The 19158-nt window shown below is 42.2% G+C and overlaps 1 protein-coding gene across 2 annotated transcripts in view; it reads left to right on the forward strand.

Moving 5' to 3' along the window:
- CA10 (carbonic anhydrase 10) overlaps positions 1-19158 on the forward strand; it is a 487235-nt gene that overhangs the window by 61864 nt on the left and 406213 nt on the right. For both annotated transcript variants that reach the window (XM_034641268.1, XM_034641267.1), the window contains exon 3: positions 17502-17576. In XM_034641268.1, coding sequence (XP_034497159.1) covers positions 17502-17576 — 75 coding nt within the window. The remainder of the gene's footprint in view (positions 1-17501; positions 17577-19158) is intronic.

Consider the following 19158-nt stretch of genomic DNA (forward strand, 5'->3'; position numbering starts at 1 on the left):
ATCCCATAACGCCGGGATCACGCCCTGAGCTGAAGGCAGATGCTTAACTGCTGTGCCACCCAGGTGCCCCAGAAAATCCTTTTTTTATGTAAAGTTGGAGGAGCAACAATTGGATGACCAGAGGCCTCGAGTCACAGTACTGCCTCCCTGCCATGAGCTCCTCTGAAGGCTTTCACTCCTCTGAGCCTCAGTTTCTCCATCTGATAAACAGGGGGACAGAAAACAAGATCTCCAAGCTCCCTTCCATATCTGTTATTCTATGTCATGTTTTCATTTTTCTGAACAGGCTAGCCCATATTGAGAAGAAAATGAAATGTAATTAGATAGTTTGTTTATAGGATAATTATAGCTCATTACATTACACGACAGTTCATTCCAGGAGCCATTTTCTCTTGTATAGAACAGGAGTGGAAGAAAGAATGTGGGGTGGGGGGGTCATGTTGAATATTTGCTGATGGAGAAAGTTTACTGAGAGAAAGGGGAACCCTCTGCCCACTCAGCCCCATCACAACCCAGCCTTTGATACCTTCAAAAAGCTTATTCCCTTGAAATTTGCCTCTTTCATCTAACATTTAAATAAAAGGGAGGTATCTGGGTCCCTGGGTTTCTAGTAATTGGGTCTTTTCTGTGGTCAAATAGATTGGTTTTATTGATTTGTCAGGGGCCAAATGATGATGAGGAAAGCAGGAGAAAGGCAGCAGGTACAGGAGGGGATGGGGGAGGTACCCATTCTTGATTGAGGTTGGACAGCATCTGTACAAGACAGAGTATCGGCCAATGTGTGGACGATCGGATGGGACTCCAGATGCCCAGCAGGCAAATTCTTCCAGACAGCGAAGCTACATGTGGCAAAGACCTGGCTATGTGCAGGGATGACCGTCTAAACTGGGACAACTTTGAGAGCAAAGGAGGGTCCCATTTATATTTATTTTGGGACGATAAGGGTAAGTTAGGAATATCCCAGCAAATTGAAAGTTATAGCCACCCTGGCTATATCTTCCCCAAAACATATTGCCTTCTCTTCTTGGTTCATCTCAGGGGAATGGGAAGCTTTTCTCTGTAGTATTACTGAGGAACATGGAGGGTTCTACAAGACTTACCTTGGTTCTGTCCAGTCAAACCTCATTACGTAGTCCACTGCTGGGCAACATTGCCCTAGCCTCCTATACCTTTAGATGAATTCAGGAGACTAAGTTCTAGTCTGTGAAATGTGCGCAGAAGTAATGAGCATCATTTCCAGGCTGATGCCACAAAAACAACCTATATGAGCTACCCCACGCTCTCCTCCCTCTGGTCTGGCGTCCACAGCATGGTGGTTTGAATCCGTGTAGTGCAGACAGCAGAGCTACAAGGCAGAAGGAGCCTGGGCCCTGTACTTGAGAGCCTTACATCAGTCAGGAAACCCAGTTTAAGATTTCACATGTGTGAGAAATAGGCTTGTCTTACACCACTGAGACTTTAGAATTTACCTGTTACAGCAGGGAAACTAGCGTTATCATCACTGGCATTATCTTAACTTATACGCCTCATGAACATTCTCCTCAAATATATTAAAAACGTCTCTTTCCTTCTCACTGAACTGTAAGCCTCTCCAAGATAGAAGCCCAGAAAAGGTGGTCAGATGTAGATTACATCCTAACCATTTTTTTTGGATTGGCTTGAATTGAATCTTATTGAGTTGGATAAAAATGAACTAAATTGTACATAAAATGGTAGTAAACTTCAGAGATGGTAAAGCTTACTTTCATCTGGAGGGAACATGGAAGGTTTCAAGGAGAAGGTGGTCTTTGAGCTGATGTTTGAAGAATTGATTTACTTTGGATGTGTCATGAGGAAAATGATATTACAGGTAAAAGAAATAGCATGAGCATTTGACACGCATAAACAAGAGGAGAGAGTTCAGTCTGACTAAGACCTAGAGTCAGTGAAAAACAAATGTCTAAATTTACCTCTGTTCAAAATATTTATTGGGGAACTGTTCTGGCAGGAGGACAAGCCCCTGAAGAGACAATTTAAGAAGATAGTATATATGAGCCAGAAGGATGTAATAAATGCTATGAGAGCACAGAGAAAAGACCCCCAAACGAGATTAGAGTAAGTTTAAAAAAATAAAAAAAATAAATTAGCCACACCATACAGGGCATGGAAAGCCTCATGGGGATACCTGTCCGTTATTGTGTAACCACTGGGAGCATTGAAGGGATGTGGTGGTGATCGAATTTGGATATCGCTTTGTAAAGAGTTGGTGTCATTGAAGATTTTTGAAGGGTCAAAGAAAGACAAGAGCAAAATATTGCTCTAGGAGGAGAAATCTTTTTTTTTTAAGATTTTATTTTTTTATTATGTATTTGAGAGAAGGAGAGAGAGGGGGACAGCACCTGCGAGCAGGGGGAGGGGCAGAGGGAGCAAATCTCAAGCAGACCAGACTCCGTGCTAAGTGCAGAGCCCAATGTGTGGCTCTGTCTCACAGCCCTGAAACTGTGACCTGAGCTGAAATCAATTGTCGGATGCCCCTAGGAGGAGAAATCTTAATAGTGGGGTAGGTGTGGGGCAGCAGCGGGGAGCATGGAGATGGGGAGTTCTGTGAGTAGGCAGTTGTAATTGCTCATGTCAGTAATTATTGAGGACTTGTGTTTGGGTATTATAAATGTACAGGAAGGAATGGATTAAAGCTAGAGCAGATGTAGAATCAAGTTTTAATTTCTTCAGTATTGGAGGTGGGTATGGATAGGTTGGGATTAGTTTCAGCTGTGAGTGACAGAAAATATCAAATAAGATGGAGATTTCTTTCTTGTAAATGTAGGCAGTGTAGGAATTCCAGCTGCCTCGTTCTTGTTACTGGAAATGAGGCTTTTGCTTCACGGTTCAAGATGGCTGCTTGAGCCTTGCCATCGTATGCACAGTCTAGCCTTCTGAAAGGGGTGAGAAGAGGCATAGCATTTCCCTTTAACACTTCCTGGATCTGACTAAGATTGCATTGGCCAGAACTTAGTCACGTGTCCACACTTAGCTACAGGGGAGGTAGGGAAATGTTGTCTTTATTCTGAGACATTTTCCTAAAACCAGGGCTTCTCTTGTCAATGGAGAAGAAGAATATGGATATTGGGACATTATTATTACTGTGTTTGATATAGGGGCAAAACACAACTGTTGGGACCGTGAGGTTCTGGAAAATAGCAGCGCCCTATTGAGTGAGCCGCTGAAAAGATTGGGTGGAGCTGGGATGAAATGTCTGGGGGAGGAATAGAAGTTTCCGAGTCCTGTCATTGAAGAAGCAGCTGCGATAGGGAGAATGATCAAGTCTTTGCAGTTACAAGTCTCCAGGTAATCTGGATTCCAAACTTCACTTTCATTTTTGTTATTTAAATAATGAAACTCTAGTTCAACTGGTCTGGACAGCTCAGATATGCCCCTAATTCACTGGCTCCACCACTTAACAAAGTATATGAGAGCCCCTGTTATGTACTGCATGGTCAGCAGACACTCAGAGGGTCAGAATCTGAAAGAAGGACAAAACAATGTTGAGCTGCTGATAGATGAAAAAAAGAAATTAATAAAACCACCCTGGCCTTTTCCTCAGGTTTGCATCTGACCCTCTGTCCCATCAAGGCTAATTGATCTCAGGGAGTCATTTTCGTCTGTTTTCCCTGCAGCCCACGGGGCATTGGGCTAGGCTTTGTCCCAGCAAATAGGTACCCCTCATGAGTTTCCAGAATGGGTTGTTTTCCTGCTTCAGGTCTCAGTGCTGTTTCCTTTGCAGGCTCCTTGCTGACTGCACTTTGACTTGCAAATGTCCTAAGTGTCCTTAGGGGCTCCTGAGCTCTCCCTCCTTCTGGCAGGGCTGTCTTTTTCCTTCTATGACTTGGCTCACAATTTAGAGAATGGGAGTATGCAGATCAATGCTCCTTTAGGCTGTGTTTTTTTTTTTTTTTAATTTCAACCTGATTTGAGTGAAATTATGCCATAACTTCTGATTTCTTCTTCGGAGCATTTTCTACTTTTTTCCTTTTATCCTTTTGCTAGATTCCCATTCTGCTTCTGGTTGCACACTTTTCTCCACCAGTGCCACCACCACTGACATCAGATAATAAAAGGAGTGGGTGCCATTTATTGTGCATAAAGTATTGTCTTTTTTTTAAAGATTTTATTTATTTATTTGAGAGAGAGAGCATGAGCTGGGGGAGGGGCAGAAGAAGAGGGAGAAACAGACTGAGCAGGGAGCCTGATGTGGGACTGGATCCCAGGACCCTGAGATCATGACCTGAGCCGAAGGCAGAAGCTTAACGCACTGAGCCCCCCAGGGGCCCCTAAAGTATTGTTTTATATACATTAGGCTATTTAGCATTTCTGACAGTCCTTCAAGGCCGTTATTTCCAATGTCCGGATACGGACACTGAGGTGTTTTGTGTGTGTTTAACTGAACATTTTAAAAATGAAATGAATTGCCCAGAGGGACACAAAATTTAGTAGTGAATGTATGATTCAGCTCCGGGATGCTGCATATTCTCCATTATTTCACACTGCTTCTCGAAAGACACCAACCACCCTGCTTGTTTCTTTTCATTTGACTTAGACTTGCTGAATTCAAGCTTAAGAGAGAGATGAGGATCTCATTCAAAGCTAGTAGTTTTGTTTGAAAGTTTTGTATGAAATGAGATTCATCCCACAATTCACTAACTCACTGATTTTAAGAATCACCAGTCGTTTATCAACTGCAGTTTAAAAAGTGTTTCATTATATCAATAGTCTCAGTATTCAGAATACAACACACGTACATTCTCCTTGATGTACGTGTCCAGGGTGGCGGGGGCAGGGTGAACATGGGTGTGGACTTGAAGTTTTGGGGTCTGGAGTTTCATCCACCTGTTTTAAAACATAGACAGAACCTACTACCAAATTGATCTATGATATTTATGGAAAATACATCTATAACTGATTCCAAGATGATAAATAACAGTAAAAAAAATGGAATGCAAAAATGAAATGTTCATCACAAGGATTTGTGACGGAAGAGAATCATTAGACAGTGTTACAGGGTTTCTTGATTAGTTTCCTGTCAGAAGTCAAATTGTTTTTAAATAGCTTAGCATTATTCTGTCATTATTTATTGGTCTTAAGGTTACCCCAATATTTCTCTTTAAAAATAATCACTTAGAAGGCCGCCTGGGTGGCTCAGTCCCTTGAGCGTCTGACCCTTGATTTCAGCTCAGGTCATGATCTCAGGGTCGTGAGATCAAGCCCCACATCAGGGAGTCTGTGTGAGGATTCTCTCTCTCCTCTCCCTCTGCCCTTTACCCCGCTTGCACTCTCTCTCACTCTCTCTCTCTCAAATAAATACTTTTTTAAAAAAATTATATGAAGAAATTGCTGAAGCCATGAGAAGACCAAGGAGACATGACAGCTAAATGGAATGTGGGATCCTGATGGGATCCTGGGAACAGAGAAGGGACTTCAGGTTAAACACATAGGGAATCTGAGTAAAGTATGGACATTAGTTAGTAATAATGTATCAATACTGGTTCATTAATTGTGACAAAGGTACTGATGAAGCTGATAGTGATACTAAAAGAGACTAGGTGTGAGTATATGTGGGAAGTCTCTATCTTTGTAATTTTTCTATGAAACTAAAGCTATTCTAAAATTTATCCCTATCTGTCTGTCTATCTATCTATCTATTTATCTATCTATCAAGAGAAAGTAAATAAAGATACAAGGACTAGTACCAGACTACCGATTTTCTCTCTTGTTTCTTTTTTGTCTCCACCCTTAGTGGCCTTTCCTTCTCAAGGTCATCTCAGATTTTCCTCTTCAGTTCAACTTCTAAGTATTGAACAACCCAGAGCTTATTCTCTGTCCCTTTTGGTCTCTCTCTTTACATGTTCACATTCTTCTTGATGACCTCTTCTAAACTCAAGGTTTTAAATATCATTGATATGTCAAAGAGTCATAAATGTTTATCCCATTTTGACTGTCTTCAGAATCCATTTTATATCCAGCTACCTACCTGGCATCTCCCCATAAATGCTCACTCACCATCTCAAATGGAACACTTGACTTCACTTCATGCTCCAAAGATACTCTTCCCCCAGTCCCCTTTGTCATCTCAATAACTGTCAACATTGAATCACTCAGTCCAAAAAAGCTAGGAGTTATCTTTGATCTGTGGTCTTTAACTTCCCTCATTCATTCCATCAGCATGTTCTCTTCACTCTTCCTTTAAATGATATGGTAACCATCCGCTTCTATTTTCACCAACCCAATCCTAGTTGAAGCCACCGGATCACGACCTAAGTCGTCAGCCTCATCTTGAACCTCTCCTTCCGTGCATCTACCATGGTTCACCCATAGTGGCTACTTCTCTGTTTCTTGAAAAGCCAAACTCCTTTTTGCCTTCCTAGGGTCTTGAATCCACCTGAAATACCAGTGCTATTGATCTTCATGATACCAGATCTTTTTTGTCATTTAAATCTCAGATTGTCATAATCTGAAATGCAATCTTAAGTGTCCTTCTGGTCACTTTCCTATTATCTTGTCCTAATCTTTAATTATACTGTGGAATACTTTCTGTGCATAATGTTCTCCCTTCTAGTTTAATTCAGTTGCTTTTCCCCCCCCCATCTCCTGCCAGTAGAATACAAGTTCTTAGAAAACAGAATGTATGTTCAATGCTTAGAACGCTGCCTGACAATTGTAGGTACTCAGTGATGTTTGTTGAAATAATGAAAGTAACAAATAAAAAATAGACACTAACATTCTGAAATTTAGGGATGTGAGGGATCACAGTGGAACTGAAGTGATCAGGGAAAGTTTCTTGAAAGGAGTGGGAATTGGTGAGCCTTTGAGAATTGAGTAACACTAGTCAAGAAGAAGTAAGAGGGAATGCCAGGGGGGAAAAAAGACTAAATAAAGCAAAGGTGTAGGAAGAGTAATAAACATGAATACTTGAGGACAGCAAGTAGAGCAGAAATTTTATAAAGATTATGAGAAATGAGATCAGACTGAGTGGTAAATCCAAATGTCAGAGATTCTAGAATACCAGGCAAAGGGATTAAGCGTTGTCCATGTTAGCGACTTTTCCCTCTTGTTGATTTTTGACTCCAGCTACATTTGAGCCTCTTAACTGCAATCTCATTCTAAGCGTTTTGGGTGAAAGTGATATAGTCTGTTTCACCACCAGTTTTTTTCTTTTCCTTAATCTCCCAATGCACATACAATTTTGATGTCAGCTTGCTTGAGTCTGGCCAATGTGCAAGGTGATTCTAGCTCATATACATTTCCGGGGCTTGAATAGTCTGTGTGTGGCGCAGTTAAGCCAGTGCAGTCCGTGATCTGAGCGTTCTGTCTAGTTTTCGTGGTAAATGGGGGTCGTGTAGGGTAGAGGGAGAGAAGGGAGTCTCATTCTTGTCTCACAACTACAAAAACATGAAGAATGACACAGATGTAAATACTCGCAGATATGGTATCACCCCCACCCCCACCCCCACCATAGTTTTAAATGAAACACATTCAGCTAAATAAAAGAGTTTGCTCTGGCTTTGATTTCCCCAGGCAGAGTGTCAGCTCCGGGTGCTCTTCCATCTGTCAAGCGAGTGTGGGCCTGTCCACCAACTTGAAACTGCTTTTGTCGGCATTCGCATTGACCGCAAATACAGGCATCACACCAACAAGTCTTTGGATGTAAACTAAAATCTCTCAAGGACTGTTTGAGTGGGACTGCAATTTTGTATCACGTTTGACTTCACAACAGCATTTTTCCTGCATTCATCCAGCTTTATTGGGCACCTCTTATTGGTGAGGCTTTGCATAAATAATGGGATTTCAATAAACCTACCCTGTGTAAGCACTTGGGGAAGAAGATTATGCCTGGCGGGTCCAATGAGTGCCACACAATGTACCAGGATGGTCATTTACATTTGTTCTAGTGGTCCATGCTCTTCTCGATGTTCCTGCATCCCATGGAAGGGGCCCAATCAGCCACTAAGGGAAAACAGATTGTGCTGGGGATAGAGAATGTGATCCTTCACGTCCTGCATCCAATAATAGCAGGACTTTTTTTTTTTTTTTTGCCTTCCAACACTTGGTTTTCTACTGATCCAATAGGCTCAGAGCCTCCTTCTTTATGTTACCTCCTTAGGCAGAGAAAAGGGGTTTCTTAAGGAAACTATGCTGTTCAGAGCTCCTCATATCCCATTAAAACAAAGTAACACAGTAGTACCTGTAATCTAAGTGTGTCTCCCCAAATTCGGCTCCATCTTCCCTTACTAGAGACCACCTGGCACAGATAACATTGCGCTGACCAAGGGCTTGGAAGTGCATTTTTGCCATGTGCACGCGTAGAGTTAGGTGCAATTTGACGGGAGTTTCCTTAAGCATCTCCCTTCCCTGCGGGAGCTCTTGTGAAAGCTCTTCTGTACCATCTTGCACCATTTCCCTCCCCACCACACCGGGCACTCTCATTGTTGCTCTTGAGTTTTCTTTTCCATGAGGTCAAGAGACCACTGTAATTTCCACATGGAGATGGTCCAAAGTTGTGTTTTCTCTGAACCCAAGGTAGTGATGGGGGTTGAAAATACAGAGAGAGGAGTGTTGCAAAAGTTCATCTCAAAATGATGTGAAAGACTTCGCCTGTGAAAATATAATTCCTTTATCTATGGACACATATGAGAATCCCAGCAGTTATGCAGAAACAGGCTTTATAGGCTTAAGAGAAGGGTAATAGCGGTTTTAGGAATCAGTCAGTTCCTTTATGACTGTTTGAAAAACCCAGTGTGGGGGTGTGGACAGTGTTTATAGGAGACCCCTACAAGTTTGGTGGTTTAGCCCAATGGAAATGGTGTGTGTGGGGAGCCATATTGATTTTTTTGTAGACTCTGGTGACCAGTTCCAGGGAGTTTGGGAAAGATTTAGTATTCCATGTGCTTTCTACAATGCTTAGTGATCAGATGCTATTTACCTGTAATTAGAAGCTTATCTCTTTCCAAATTCTGATTTTCCTTTTAAAGTAGCTCACTTCTAAACATTTGAGTAGGGAAGCAGAACTAGACAACAAGCATCATTGGAGCGGTAAGATGGGAATCAACACAGTGCTGCTCGCCACAGGCTGAATCCAGCCCTCCGTGTGTGTTTGTAAATACCATTTTATTGGCACACAGCCACAGCCATTCACTTGTATATTGTATATGGCTGCTTTTATGTGACAGGGGCACAGATGATTCGTGGGCACAGGGACAGGATGGCCTTCAAAGCCTACAATATATATTATCTGACCATTTACAGAAAAAGTTTGCTGACTCTTGTTCTAAGACACCATCGTTTTTTCTTTCTTTTTTTTTTTTTTTAGTGGCATCCCTTCTCTGTCCATCCATTTCCTCAACTCCTCAAGGGAGATTGGAGCAATGAATTCTGTGTCTCTTTCCAAATCCCGAGAGTCTGAGTTTTCTTTTGAAACCCATAAGTTCTCAAACTGCCACAATGAAAAAAGGAGAATAAAATTGAAATATGTTTTCCTTACTATCAAGAGAGGGGCCCTTGCTATGTATATTGCCTCGTCTGGCCGTGATGACAGCTTTTACTGTCAACACAATTTTTTTGATTAGACACCTGGATTTTTCCCAGGGGCTGGTCGCACGTTAAGTCAAGAAATCCAATGTACAGGCAAAGTGCCACAGAGGCTAAGACTGCTTTCTGTTCACCTGTTTGCTCTGACGAATTCTCAGCCGGCTCTGCACTCACTGGATATCAGATGTAAACAAGATGACTATGGAGGATCTGGCTGGGAAGGTTTAAAATGGAAAGCCCGTACTTCTCCTGGTGCTCTGTTGCAAACAAGCCGCTCATGCTTACTGTGCCAGAGCTTTAAATATGTTTTTGTAAGATTTTATTTATTTGTCAGAGAGAGAAAGAGAGAGAGCACACAAGCAGGGGGAGCAGCAGGTAGAGGGAGAAGCAGGCTCTCCACTGAGCAGGAAGCCCAATGCAGGACTCAGTCCCGGACCCTGGGATCATGACCTGAGCTGAAGGCAGACGGTTAACCGACTGAGCCACCCAGGCATCCCTGTGGCAAAGCTTTAAATGAGGTGCCTTTTCAATGTGCTGTTCTATCTTTCCAAATTGCCCAACAGTATGAGGCCAGACTGGGCATACAAAGGCATTCAAAAACACATTGTATAAAACGCCTTCCTTTTCTTCACCTCTAGCCTGCAGGTATCCTATTTTGTAACTGATAGACAGCAAGTGGGCCCAGCTCAGGCTGATTGATTTTTGTGGGGTGAGTTTGGATCCTTCACAAGGCATGTCAAAGAAAGCAAACGGAAACTCTGCAGTTCGCTCGTTATAACAGACTTCATTCAGATGGTCTGATTGTCTTGCTGCCTGCCAAACTTACATAATTTCACTTCTGAATGGATGGGCCAGCTGAAGGATCAATGACTGGACATGAAGGGAGGGCAAGACGTGGCGCAGCTTGTCTGGATGGAACAGAAGCTTGCGGTGATACTTCTGTCCGTTGCAATACTCATAATTATCCAAGGACTTCATTTTCTTCTGTTTAAATGACATCTCCTAAAACAGTGCTTTGGTCAGATTGATAGGTCTTCCTTATAAGGGGCCTCTGTGTGTGTGGGGGTGGGTGGGTGGAGGGTGCCTGTATGCACAGTGAGAATAGAGAGAAAGAGAATATGAGTGTATCTAAAAATCTGAAAACTTAGTCATTTTACTCAGGATTGTATTGGAATTAGCTTCCCGTTTTGTCATCTTAAGAGCAAACATCTTTGCTTTCTCTTTCTTCCTCATTACTTTTCCTTTGGTGGAAATGATAGTTTCTTGAGAATATGGTCAAATGGCAGGAAAAGGAAAAAATATTGAAATATGTAATGCGGTGGCATGTGATCTAGACACTGCAATTCAGATATACAAGGAGATGTGTCTTTTATCTATTTAGATAAAATAGTATCCTCTGATTAGTGTTCAACATGATGCTTTATCCTCGTTTAGCATAGATAAATAGTGCTATAAGTAATCCCATTAGGTCAGTGACTGTCAAGAGGGGCATTGTGAGATTGTTTTATTTTTAAAAAGATTTTAGAAGGGGCACATGCACCCCTATTTTCATAGCAGTAATGTCCACAATAGCCAAACTGTGGAAGGAGCTGAGATGCCCTTCAATAGACGAATGGATAAAGAAGATGTGGTCCATATATACAATAGAATATTACTCAGCCTTCAGAAAGGATGGATACCTACCATTTGCATCTACATGGATGGAACTGGAGGGGATTATGCTAAGTGAAATAAGTCAAGTGGAGAAAGACAATTATCACGTGGTTTCACTCACGTGGAGCATAAGGAATAACATGGAGGGCATTAGGAGAAGGAAGGGGAAAATGAAGGGGGGAAAATCAGAGGGAGAGATGAACCAGGAGAGACTATGGACACTGGGAAAGAAACTGAACGTTTTAGAGGGGAGGGAGGTGGAAAGAAGGGTTAGCCTGGTGATGCGTATTAAGGAGAGCACGTATTGCAGTGAGCGCTGGGTGTTACCTGCAAACAATGAATCATGGAACACTGCATCAAAAGCTAGTGATGTACTGTATGGTGACTAACATAACAAAAAAAAAGATTTTATTTATTTGAGAGAGAGCAAGAGAGAGGAGGAGAAGGGAGCAGGGAGAAGCAGACTCCCTGCTGAGTGGGAGAAGCAGACTCCCTGCTGAGCAGGGAGCCCAATGTGGGGCTTGATCCCAGGACTGCAGGATCATGACCTGAGCCAAAGGCAGACGCTTAACCAACTAAGCCACCCAGGTGCCCCTTGAGATTGTTTGAATGAAAGGTACTGCATTTAGCACCAAGTGGGTCAGGGCAGGCAGAGAATATGCTCTGCAATATATTTGACAGTTTCAAACAGTGATACATTGTCCCATGTCCCAGCAGACATTCAAGTGAGTGAAAAACTTTTATTTATCTGAGCTTATAAACTCCATGTTGATATGAACACAAAGTATCTCTTACATAGTTTTAGTATATCCTCTTCTCCAGCAATGCAAGTACTGTGTATATCAAGGGAAGATGGTACTTTATTTTGTTCTGAACTTTGCCAAGAGTTGTTCTGTATTTTGGGAAGATCACACCAGTGAGAGCAATGCCACTTGTGGATTGTGGCCTCTCCAATACAGTACAACTGTATTATTTTTTTAAGGTTTATTCATTTATTTGAGAGAGAGAGAGAGTGAGAGAGAGGTGGGAGGGTGGGAAGGGCAAAGGGAAAGGGAGAAAATCTCAAGCAGAGTCCCTGCTGAATGCAGAGCCCAACACTGGGCCCAGTCCCAGGACCCCAAGATCATGACCTGAGCCGAAATCAAGAGTTGGACACTCAACTGGCTGAGCCACCCAGGTGCCCCCCAACTGTATTATTTGTACCTGTTTCAATCAAATATCCAACTTCTTCATTCTTCTGGTGTATCATAACCAAGTATGCATTTATTCTTTATATTATAGGTAAAGCATTATATCATATTGAATGGTTTTTGAAATGTTGTGTGTAAATTAACAGTCAACAAGCTTTTTCTGTAAAGTACCACGTAGGAAATATTTTAAGTTTTGCAGGCCAGTTGGTCTCTGTCACAATTATTGAACTCTGCCATTGTAGTGAGAAAGCAGCCATAGGCAATATGTAAAGAAGTGGAGCATGACTGTGTTTTAATAAAACTTTATAGACATTGAAATTTCCATTTAATATAATCTTCACGTTACAAGATAGTCTTTTTTTATTTATTTGTTTTTGACTACTTAAAAATGCAAAGCCTTCTTAGCTTTTGAGTGGTACAAAAACAGTCAGTAGATCATCTTTGCCTAGTAGATGACAATTGGTCAATTTCTGTTCTAAATGCATCATGCTCGGGGCACCTGGGTGGCGCAGTCGTTTAGCATCTGCCTTTGGCTCAGGGTGTGATCCCGGCATTCTGGGATCGAGCCCCACGTCAGGCTCCTCTGCTAAAAGGCTGCTTCTTCCTCTCCCACTCCCCCTGCTTGTGTTCCCTCTCTCGCTGGCTGTCTCTCTCTGTCAAATAAATAAATAAAATCTTTAAAAAAAAATGCATCATGCTCAAGCATACACACTGAAATATAAATTATTACAAATTACATTTATTTCTCCTTTACATCATAGCACTATGTTAATTGTTTGAAATGGATATGTGTAAGTACTATGAACAAAAATTTTTGTGAAACAACTTGGTAAAAATATTTCATGTAAAACAAATTTTTGAGTGCTGTGAAGATCCTCACTTGTAATAATGAGATACATGCAAGGGTTTTGATTTGTATTTCCCTGATGCCAAGTGATGTTGAGCACTTTTTCATGTGTCTGTTGGCCATTTGGATGTCTTCTTTGGAGAAATGTCTGTTCATGTCTTCTGCCCATTTCTTCACTGGATTACTTGTTTTTTAGGTGTTGGTTTGGTAAGTTCTTTATAGATTTTGGATACTAACCCTTTATCTGATATGTCATTTGCAACTATCTTCTCCCATTCTGTAGGTTGTGTTTTGGTTTTGTCAGCTGTTTCCTTTGCTGTGCGAAAGCTTTTTATCTTGATGAAGTCCCAATAGCTCATTTTTGCCTTAGTTTCCCTTGCCTTTGGAGACGTGTCTAGCAAGAAGTTGCTGCAGCTGAGGTCACAGAGGTTGCTGCCTATGTTCTCCTCTAGGATTTTGATGGATTCCTGTATCACATTTAAGTCTTTCATCCATTTTTTTATTTTTGTGTATGGTGTAAGAAAATGGTCCAGTTTTATTCTTCTGCATGTGGCTGTCCAATTTCCCCATGACAATTGTTGAAGAGACTGTCTTTTTTTCCATTGGATATTCTTTCCTGCTTTGTCAAAGATTAGATGACCATAGAGTTGAAGGTCCATTTCTGGGTTCTCTATTCTGTTCCATTGATCTATGTGTCTGTTTTTGTGCTAGTATCATACTATCTTGATGATTATAACTCTGTAATATAGCTTGAAGTCTGGAATTGTGATGCCACCAGCTTGGTTTTCTTTTTCAACCTTCATTTGGCTATTTGGGGTCTTCTCTGGTTCCATACAAATTTTAGGATTATTTGTTCTAGCTCTTTGAAAAGTGTTGGTGGTGTTTCAATAGGGTTTGCGTTAAATGTGTAGATCGCTCTAGGTAGCGTAGACATTTTAACACTATTTGTTCTTCCAATTCATGAGCATGGAATGATTTTTCATTACTTTGTGTCTCCCTCAATTTCTTTCATAAGTGTTTTATAGTTTCCAGAGTACAGATCTTTTATCTCTTTGGTTAGGTTTATTCCTAGGTATCTTATGGTTTTTGGTGCAATGAGATGCCACCTCACACCAGTCAGAATGGCTAAAATTAACAAGTCAGGAAACAACAAATGTTGGAGAGGCTGTGGAGAAAGGGGAACCCTCTTACACTGCTGGTGGAAATGCAAGCTGGTGGAGCCACTCTGGAAAACAGTATGGAGGTTCCTCAAAAGTTAAAAATAGAGCTACCCTGTGACCCAGCAATTGCACTACTGGGTATTTATCCAAAAGATACAAACACAGTGATCCGAAGGGGCACCTGCACCCCAATGATTATAGCAGCAGTGTCCACAATAGCCAAACTATGGAAAGAGACCAGATGTCCATCTACAGATGAATGGATAGAGAAGATGTGGTATGTATATACAATGGTCTATTACTCAGCCATCAAAAAATGAAATCTTACCATTTGCAATGACATGGATGGAACTAGAAGGTATTATGCTAAGTGAAGTAAGTCAATCAGAGAAAACCAATTGTCATAAGATTTCACTCATGTGGAATTTAAGAAACAAAGCAGAGGATCATAGGGGAAGACAGGGAAAAATTAAATAAGACAAAATCAGAGAGGGAGACAAACTGTAAGAGACTCTTAATCATGGGAAACAAACTGAGGGTTGCTGGAGGGGAGGCGGTGAGAGGTGAGGTAACTGGGTGATGGACCTTAAGGAGGACAGGTGATGTAATGAGCACTGGGTGTTATATTACAGCAGATGAATCACTGAACTGAACCTCTGAAAATAATACTAATACACTATATGTTAATTAATTGAACTTAAATAAAATTAAATTAGAAAAAAAAAAGTGTGGCTTTCCCAACAACTACCTCTGAGAATAAAGAAAGAAGGCTGTATTTACGGTTTGAATTGTTTAAGACAGGCAACAATCCTGATTGGATAAAATTTGGTGAGTTTCAATAAAACTCAGAAATTCCTGTCTTTGATAAGGAAAATCAATCCTGGCTTATCTCGAATGCAAGGCTTATCTCTGTTAGGTGGTGTCTGCAGTTCAATACTTTTGGGCTTTCAGATACGTGTATCTCTTCCAGACTTGGGACATACTTCGTGTCCACCAGAGTTAGGCCGAAGTTTAGTGAAATATCAGAGTTGTTTTTATTTGCTTGTAGGATGTACTGCCTGTGAGTTTTATTTAATTATCATCAAGGCGAGCATGACAAAATGTTTGTTTCAAAAATGGGCCACTGTAGGAGTGTCTGGGTGGCTCAGTCAGTTAAGCATCCGACTCGTGGTTTTGGCTCAGGTCATCATCTCAGGGTCCTGGGATTGAGCCCCACGTCAGACTACATGCTAAGCACATAGTCAGCTTGAGATTCTCTCTCTCCCTCTCCCTGCCCCCCCCCCAGCAATAAATAAAATCTTTTAAAAAAATGGGCCACTGGGTCTGAGTACCTTAGGTGAATCTGATCTCACAGATTTCTAAACCTTTGGCATTCCCCTCTTTCTCCTCTGACAACTCTCCAATGATCTGGGAAGGAGGGGGAGGGTGGATCGTGCATATCAAGGCTCAGAGGAAGCATCAGAATTGTTCTGAACTGGAGACACGTCCTTCGCACACCTACTTGGTAAACTTTCCAACCATATAACTCTTCATCCTCTTGATCTGGTTTCTTAACTTGGTCAGGCATAAAGAATTCCTGGCGGATTTCAAATCTCCTTGTCTTTCCCTAGTGCCACAAATACCTGGAGTCTCTGTTGACTCTTCCACTTGGCTCCCTGGCTGGACAAGCCTCTCCAGCCTATGCTTTAAGGCCATTTATCCCTTTGCCTGCCACCCCAAAATAGATGCACTGGCCTTCCACTCAGCTGCCTTCAGGATCATCCTCAAGGGCTGCGGGAGTTCTCTCCATTCTGCATGGAAATGGGGTACTGGGTCACCCGGGGTACTCTGATGCATCCCAAGCCCTAGATTGATGCTGGGCAACTTGAAAGGTGGTATCTTTCCAGATCCTTAAGTAGGTTCTTTGTCCCTCTTCTGTTTGTGTCTATATACATCAAACCCCACTGTCACCTCCAGAAGGAGTGGGTTTCTCTTTCACTCATCCCGTGTCATAAACCATTCTTCATCACAGAACTTCAAGCCTCAGTGGCCGTAATGTCATAGGCAGAAAAAGTATCTTCCCTCTACTATGGGAAGACACTTGGTGCTAAGCGATTGCAGTTCATATGGAAGCTAAAGGAATTTGGCAAATCCTCTCTCTATGCAAAGCTGTGCTTTCAAACGCATTGTCTTGGACCATGTTCTGTAACCCAGAATGATGCGTCTGAAGGAGACTGAAAAAAGAACAAGAATTAAAGGCAATGAAAGTCAAGGTTTAACATTTGTTGTATACACTCGCCAAATTACAGATATGGTTGAAATCACCTTATTTTCTTCCAGTGTGACTGACAGCTGAGATGTGAATGCGGTTCAGTAGTAAAGGCATCCACACAAGTGTGTGTGCACTTTGGGGTGTACGCCCACATGTAATAGAATCAGCCTAGATCGCCCACCCACTGTCATAAAGATCAAAGATTATCCCGAGGTCTTGTCAGCATGAGCTCACAGATCTCGATGCTACGTCCCAATTTCTTGGGCTTTCCACGTTTTCTCCCTATGATGGCAAAAGCTCTCACCATGATGACTTATATTCTTGTTTTCATTTTTCCAAGGCCTGAGGAAAACTCTTCCCTCTTCTAGCCTAGACCTTTTAGCAAATGCCATACCTCCTCTCCATTCCTAAGGGGTTTGTGCACCCCTTCGTGGCTTGTGGATGGGATCAGCCTCCTTTCCTCAATCCTAGTGTAGGGTGTGCGTGTGCGTGTGTGTATACGTGTGCACGTGCGCGTGTGTAGGGACAGGTGCAGAAAAGAGGTGAGTCAGAGGTAGAGACAAGTGACAGGGGAATTCAAATAGGCTTAAATACATAATTACTGTCTATTTCCCTTCAATAGAAATCTCCCGAGTGCTTTTTTATAAAAACGCAGTGACAGTATATTTACAAGTTAATAATGTATTTGAAAAAAAAAAAGATGGAAGGTGGCTGCTGCATATTGTAGGATGACTTGTGGGTAGGAGAGGATTATTGTATGTATGTTCACCCTTCTTCCATGGCCAGGACACAGGGATGCTTGGCTAGCCTCTCAATGTCTCTTTCTTTTTTTTCCCTTACAGCTCAACAGAATTCACCAAAAATCCATGAAGGCTGGTGGGCGTACAAGGAGGTGGTCCAGGGAAGCTTTGTTCCAGGTAAATACACATTTATTCTTTTTCTTTTATTTTTTTAAGGAAAGAATTTGAATGAAATATTATTTCCAGAATTTTGCATTTGCTGCATGGCAAGGAAGGTATCACAAGGAGTAGCAGTATCTCTCGTACACGGTAGATGTAAGACTTTTCCATCAAGAGGACGTTTGTTCAAGAGTGGCGATTTCACCAAGACCCCCTTTCTGCATGGGAGCCTACATCCCAAGGCCTTTCCCTCTACAGGTGGCTCTGCCAGGGAGAGGGCCATGGAGGACTGAGGGTTGAAGCTCTGTCTGTTGCAATTTGGTTAAGCGAGAAAGAGCCATTTTTTTTTTTAACATTAATGAAATGGGAAGTCTGGAAGGGCTGACCATGACAGTGAGGCTTGCTGGGTTGCACGCAGTCACTGACGTCACTTCAATAGCATCTGTGGTCAGGACTTATCAGATGGGGCCAAGCACGGGCTAAAAATAACGGGCGGAGTGGATGCTGTCAGCATGGGGGTGGGGGGAAGAGAACTGAAGACAAATTAGAGCCAGAAACATACCATGGCTTTAGTGTCAAAGGAAGGCGGAGGGTCCTTGTGGTCCCCTACCACTCTGCCCTTAGTCACGGTCCTCCTCCTTCTGCTTTATCAGACTTCAGTGGGGAGAGAGGCAAGAGAAAGAGCAGGAATGTTAAAGGAGAAGGATGGACAGAAAGGCGGGTGAGATATTTCAAAGTATTTTTAACTGCCTAGATGTGGGAAGGGGAGAAATGCAGCTCTTGAGAGGGGTTGATATGGAGTCCCCACTTAGGCTGTGAACACAGAGGGCTCCACGTGTCAATGGAGATCTTTGTAGTCGGTGGCAGGTGGGAAGAGAAGTGTCCCCAGCTCACCTGGTTCATTCTTAGCTGCTATCTGTTATGTTCTGGTTCTTTTGTAGAGTTCCTGATGTCAGCTGTGCAGAGCTCAGCAAGTTACTAAACCCCTCTGGGCATCAGTTTTTAAGTTGTACCATGGGACACATGCTCTGGGGGCTTCCAATAGGAGGAAAGCGGCTTGGTGAGGGAGAGGTGGGTGACCCACGAAAAAGCCAGCTGACTGCCAAATAGCCTCATAAATTTAGATTATTAACTGTACAGATTTACTATGGCACATTTATTCCTTGGCCCAGTGGGCATAGAAGCTGGGCTTGATTAATTCACCCAGAAACGATCAGGTTTCTAATAATGATCTTGTAACAACTTAATTGACACAGGCTTTATTCATGTGGCCTGATCTAGATACATGGCATTTTATCCTTAACAACTGGGGACGTCCCTTGGCAATGGATGGAGTGTTTATTGTTTTTCTGAGGAATCCGCTTCTCATATTGAAGGCACCCCAGAAATTGCATTTATAATTACACGCTTGTGCTTTGCGCTTATGGAATTAGAGCAACGAAGGGCATTCACTCCAGGTTATAACGAGTTTTGCCAAACCAATAATATCCTCTGTAGTGACTGAAGTGCTCCCGCATAACACTGGATAAGCCCTGCAAAGTTTGACTCTTCTGCCCCACGTTTTATTTTTGATGATTTCCCCTCGGTTGGCACATCCCTT

Source organism: Ailuropoda melanoleuca, chromosome 13 (genome assembly GCF_002007445.2).
Source record: "Ailuropoda melanoleuca isolate Jingjing chromosome 13, ASM200744v2, whole genome shotgun sequence".
Lineage (NCBI taxonomy): Eukaryota > Metazoa > Chordata > Mammalia > Carnivora > Ursidae > Ailuropoda > Ailuropoda melanoleuca.